General features: G+C 39.7%; 1 protein-coding gene across 1 annotated transcript in view; it reads right to left on the bottom strand.

Annotated features, from left to right (window-relative positions):
- Positions 1–4,238, bottom strand: part of LOC112978860 (polycystin-1-like protein 2) — a 42,720-nt gene extending 38,482 nt beyond the window's left edge. Inside the window, 2 exon segments of the mRNA XM_064519289.1 lie at positions 3,062–3,226; positions 3,785–4,238. Coding sequence (XP_064375359.1) covers positions 3,062–3,226; positions 3,785–4,238 — 619 coding nt within the window.
- Positions 4,239–6,000: the final 1,762 nt, after the last annotated feature.

A 6,000-nucleotide genomic window follows, 5' to 3' on the forward strand; every position in this document is an offset into this window, starting at 1 on the left:
ATTTTTTAAATTTTTGAAATCCAAAAAGAATACATTTATGGTTTCTATTGCCTTAAAAATGTGAGAACATTTTTATTAAAACAAAAATATCTTAATTTAAAAAATTGAACATATTTCTGTGGAAAATATTTAGTGTTCTGTGGAAAACATTTAGTCAGTAGTGAAAAGTTTAAAGCTTTTCATAACTTCAAAAAGAGCTCTCTGGCAGTATGTGATCTGCATGATATTCAGGTAACTGCTCTGGAGAAGAGTTTGCATATTAAATATGGGACCCAGTCCCATTCCTGCTACAGAGACACCTTTGTTCCTGTGCAATATTCAGCTGACTTCATTCAGCAGAACTGCTCAAATGAGTAAGGTCATATCTCTAAATGCATACACCTCATTCTTTGATTAATCTGGGGCAGTTAATTATCTTTCAGCATTTGTAGTACCCTGAAGTAATCAGGATATTTAATTCTCTGAAGGGGAAGATGCAAAAAAGCACTTGCGTATGAGAGTGTTGCAGAAGAATGTTTTTGTTTCAGCTGTCCCAAGTTTAAATACATTGTCCTCCAATTGCTGTTTTGATCATTCCCCTTAAATACCTTGATTAATGGTGCCAATGTGTGCACACTGCAGTAATTGTGTGCTGTTGTTATTTAAAGGCCAAATCTAAGCCTGGCTGTAACTATAGCAACATGATCAGTTTACAGATTAGAGTTCTCTAAATAAGCTTGGAAAATAATTTATTGTTAAATTCTAATACAGGCTAGAATCTCATGCATTTTTTGTTCCCTACTTTGTATAGAGGTTTCCCATAGTAGTTGCTCTCTCAGCAACTTTTATATGGAATAATGCACAAAATCTGGTTTATATTCCTATGTGCAAACCCTGGTTCAATATGTGTATTTTTACTACAACAAAAGTGCTAACCTAAAGGGCACCAAATGTCCAACCAAGTGGTGAGGCAGAAATAATAAGGAACAGTGAATTAAAATAAGGGAAGTTCTTACTTGAGGAGAAAAACAAATAATTCTATCATAGAGAGCCAAAGAAAGGATGAAGGCAAAACATTGTCTGTCTGGTTAGTTGTTTGGGCACATATGTACACCTCTGATGATCAAGTAGACAAGGTTATCAGTAATCAGAGAGAGATTCAGTTCAAATAGTAATACTGTTTGGAGTTGAACTGTATATCTCATCTGAAGTTTCAAACTCAGATTGAAACCAATCTCCACAGTAGCTGTGTGTGAAGGTATTAAGTATCATTGTGCTCATTTTACAGAAGGACAAACTGAAGCACTGTCAGGTTGCATGAACTTTCACTGTCCAGAGAAACTAATGAAAACTTTGTCGCTGTTTTTCCAGAATGTTGGCTTAAATTCCTCGCATGCAAAGCTGATAAAAGAAACAGGAGTCTACTCCAGTACTGAAATATGTGTGTGTATTAATGGACATGGGCTGTGGATATTGAAAACAAGGCTATAATTGTCTCCATTTATTCTCAGTTTCCTGGGTTATGGAATGATGAATGTAGTGGAAGACATTGTTGCTCATTAATGCAAACTCTCTTTTAATTTAATAGGCTTTAGGTCAGATCCTATGGTAATGGATGATAGTTTCCTTAGAAACAGACAGTCGTCTGCTGTGGTTGTAATGGAAAAATGATTTTAGTCTGTTTTTGTAAGGAAAGTAAGCTTAAAAGATGGTGCTGTCTGCCAATATCCTCTCCCCCAATTACTTTCAATCTGTTAGTTGCCTCCAACCAAACTTGATGTATGGATATAGACTTCAAAACACCCTAAAAAATTAATGAAAATCAGTAGTGGGGTAGAAGAGAGAGAGAGATTTTAATGTCTCTGTAAGGAGTAGGGATAGTAGGGATAACCCAATCCTTATCTGTTTCATGATGTAGGATTCAACTGGCTAATGTGTACAGCCGTTGCTCTCAACCAGCTACAGAACCACACGGGAGGGAGCTGAGGGAGGGAAAGTATTTGGAGAGGCAGGAAGTGCTGGGAACAGGGGAGTGAACCCGGAGTGCTCAGAAGGAGGATAGGGAGGGGAGGTGGAACAGAAAATCAGGGCAGGAAACAAAACTTCATTGGTTCTGCTGATTATGGAACAACTTGTTAGTTATGTCAGAAGTGATACGGTGGACCAGGGCAGTGCTAGGGCTTGTGGTAACCTGTACTTGCATAGTGGATTCAAAGTATTAGTGAATCTAAAGCCAGACTTGCCTTCAAATACTTCTGACCTTAGTTCTAGTTACAGATTAAAATGCTTGGTTTACGTACAAAGTGTGAGGAACACAAATTCCCCTCATATCTCTGTGTTGAATGGGATGATACTGCCAGCATTCCTTTCCAGGACTGTTTGTTCCAAGCCAGGATTTAAAGGACCTATGTTGTAACACTGGAACACAATGGCTGTAGTTATTCTGTCTAGCTGCTAAAATGCCATCAGGAAATGCAGGTTCCTGTCTGTCTGTTATCCTAGGGAAGCCCTTAAACTTCATCTGATAGAGGAGTCTGAGAAGAAACAAGAACTTGCTCTAACTTCTGGTCACTAGAGGCTACTATGAGTGGTGTCCCTGGAAGCCCGGCTGTGTTTTTGCTTCAGTTACAAATGGAAAATATTTTGAAGGCCTTAGTCCATATTTATGATTAAGGGTATGTTTACAGGGCAGACACACTGTCCTGTCTAGCTCAGGTAGCAGTGAATTGTGGCAGATTATTCTTGCAACTACGCTGTTATGCACTATTCAAATTGGCTTTAAACTAGCTAGGTTATGTATGTCTGCTGTAGACACAGACTGCTCCAGATTTAGATTCATCCTCAAATCCAGTTGCTGGGCACCTACAGCTCCCAGTGATTTCAGGGTTCTTCCTTTCTCTGGATCTGATCTTACATCAGCAAAGTAGAATAATAGCACCTGTTGGGGTTTTATGGATTTTTGCTTGTTCACTTTTAATGAGCTTTATTGCAGTTGCCTCATAGCCACTTTGAAAGAAACAATTTATGCAAAGTCGTGAATATGGTATGTTCACTTCTCAGTTCTAGCTGTTGTTCATCTTACCAAACTCACAAATGAAGTCAAATTCCTGGCTGCAATTTTCAGTCATACCCCACTGATAGTTGGCATTCTTCAGGATGTACCCACATGTGGATGAGAAGGGAGAAGGTTGATCCGCGTACCAGTTACTGTAGCTTATATTTGAAGTGTCCAGCCAAATCATTGACCCTGTGAACAAAGTAAATCATGTCCTAAATGTTTATTTTCCATAGTAACACAATCAAAGAGTCAGAGCCTGCAGAGCAGGCTTTGACTGCGCCTGTGCAGAGGTAGTTTGTCTGAATAAAGAAAAATGTTTTAAATTTAATTTTACATTTAAACTGATAAAACCACTAACTCGGACATTGCCACTTCCCCCTATGCTATCAGCCTCAAGATTCCACCATTTCCCTTGCAGTAGACCTTACAACTTGATAGTGTGATGAATTGGCTCAGCTTGCTCATCAACTGTAGAATTAATCCAGCACATTTTTTTCTCTGGGTTAGCAAGCTGATCTAATTCATCATTTGTTCATAGAGCCACAAAACCCAGTGGAAAGTGTGAAAACATGCAACAGGGAAGTGAAGCAGCCATTTAAAACTTCTTAATATAAATCTGAAGTTATAGCAACAAAAGACAATGGCTTTTCAGCAGCTGTCTATAGAAGGATTGATTCAGTTTTTTGTCAGATTAAGCATCACGTGCTGATACAGTATTAAATATGACATGATTTCAAAATCACCTACCGCCAGTAGTTTCATTCAGCAAGGAGCTTGAGATCAGTCCTATCCACCATTCCTGGTCCTCAGAGATATGTTTTTGCAAGAACTCTTGAGTTTCCTCATTTTCAATGAAGACAAGGTGCCCCCCTCCTCTCTCGCACCAGCTCTGGGCACTTGTGAAGGTGCGCTGGAGTCTAACAAACTCATAGCATGAACGGTTGAAAGCTGTCTGGTATTTTGAGCAAGGGACTCCTTCCTCAACAGTTGCCTCCTCCACAGCCCAGCATACAGCAAGAGAAATTAGAATTGCAACTGCAAGCCACATTCTCAGCTCAGTGCCCTGCATGGCACTGGTCTTGCTTATTGCTTCACCACTCTTTTTGCTGCTGTCTTCAAAGGCTTGAGATGTCATCCTTGTCATGTCATCAATATTTCTCCTTTCTCTTTGCTGCTTGCAACAATTTCAGCAATAGAACATGGAACAGATTGCTTCTAATATATAATACTGATTGTGTCTGAGGATAGCAATGCCAGGTGTTGCTGCTAAGTCACTGCAAATAGCTATTGTGAGGCACATCGTATAAACATTTCATTCAAAAGAAGTCAGTTTGCAGAGAAGCCATTAGAATATTACTTTCCTCATGAGCACAGAAGATAAAGTTGATATATGTTGCTAATGCACACATGGGAAAGTGAGATAAAACTCACCCATCAAAGGAGTCATTGTTTGAACATTAAAGCTGGAGGTCTTTATAACAACAGTGAAATATAATAGTAAGAATGAGAGGAGAATGAGGAAAATGAGAATTCAGAAACACAAGGAGTCATGAGATGGGAAAACACATAGTGGTCCTCTAGATTCTTCTAAATGTTTTGGATTGCTTTATTTTTAATAATTATTATTGTTTCAATATAATTATCTGAGTTGCTTCTTTTGGATGCTGATGTAATGTCTATAATTGTTGTGTCAAATTCATCCTACCCATCTGTTTACACATAACCAGGTTAATCTCAGCTCTCCCAAGTAAGCTTCATTTTGAAGTGTTGTGTCTGTTTAGAATTCCGCACCCAATGTGAAATGCTCCTGTCATCCCTTTAAAGCTAAGCTGCTGAACTGTATAGAGCTACATTATTTATACTTGCCAGGAGGTACAAGAGAAGGCTAAAAGTTAAAACAGTCATTTAAAAAAGATGAAAGTTCTGCCTTGATCATCAGAACTGCTTGGGAGCCCTATGTGCACATTCCAAAGGCTGCTGATGGACTTTGGGAAAGCAGCCCAGTAACATTTAGGAGCTGAAACCTCTAAATGCTCCTGAACTTCCTTGCTAAAGATACCCATCAGGTTTACAAGGCCACTGGATCAGCAGAGACACGGTACAAGTAAGGATCTTTAGCTATTGTGATTCTCCCGTCCTTAGTGTAACTCCACTGAATTTGATGCTATTATTATTAATTTATATCACCGTAACCTGACACTGAAAGAACACACCCTTACATTTAGATGAGGATCAGAGTGGGCCAGCTACTGCATCACAGAGATGCAGGAAGCAGTGATCTTTAGCTGAATTGCTTCGTTGCAGAAATGCCAACTATATTGCACTATTGACCTGAAGGTAATGCACATATTGCACAATTTGCCAGCTACTCTATTCTAACTCCATAAAGCTTTCTTGCATGGTAAAGTGTGTACACTGCATACAGTAAGCATTTAAGAATGATCTTCAGTCCAGAGACCATTCTGGACTTCCAGTTCATGGTCATCTTGCTCAGCTGGATAAAGCAGGACTGTGCTCAGGACTTTTAGGAGTTTTGTTTGTTTTAATGTGGGATCTGCTTTTTTGGAGTCTGATTAATAGGAAGGGCTGATGGAGCAGCTGATATGTGAATATACAGACCGGGTTCCCCAGCTCTGGGGACTGCCACTCCATATTCTGCCTAGTTGATGAATCTGGCCCAGTCAGTGCCCAGACACCCATCCCCTTCCTGGAACAGACCCTGTGACCGTGATTATCAGCTGTATCTGTTGAGGATGTCCACAGATTAGGAGTCTCTTTTGGGCTGCGTACAAAACTTCATAGGTTTCAGTTTGGGACACCCCCCCCCCCCCCCCCAGTTCGACTGTGTTATATTCAAGCTATTACAAAACTTAGAGCTGAGAGCAGCTTTTGTTCAATTACTTGGCCACTGTATATTTTCATGACATTTCCTTTAGAGTGCCTGCTTCTCCATGGGCCATGCT

Source organism: Dromaius novaehollandiae, chromosome 13, assembly GCF_036370855.1.
Source record: "Dromaius novaehollandiae isolate bDroNov1 chromosome 13, bDroNov1.hap1, whole genome shotgun sequence".
NCBI lineage: Eukaryota > Metazoa > Chordata > Aves > Casuariiformes > Dromaiidae > Dromaius > Dromaius novaehollandiae.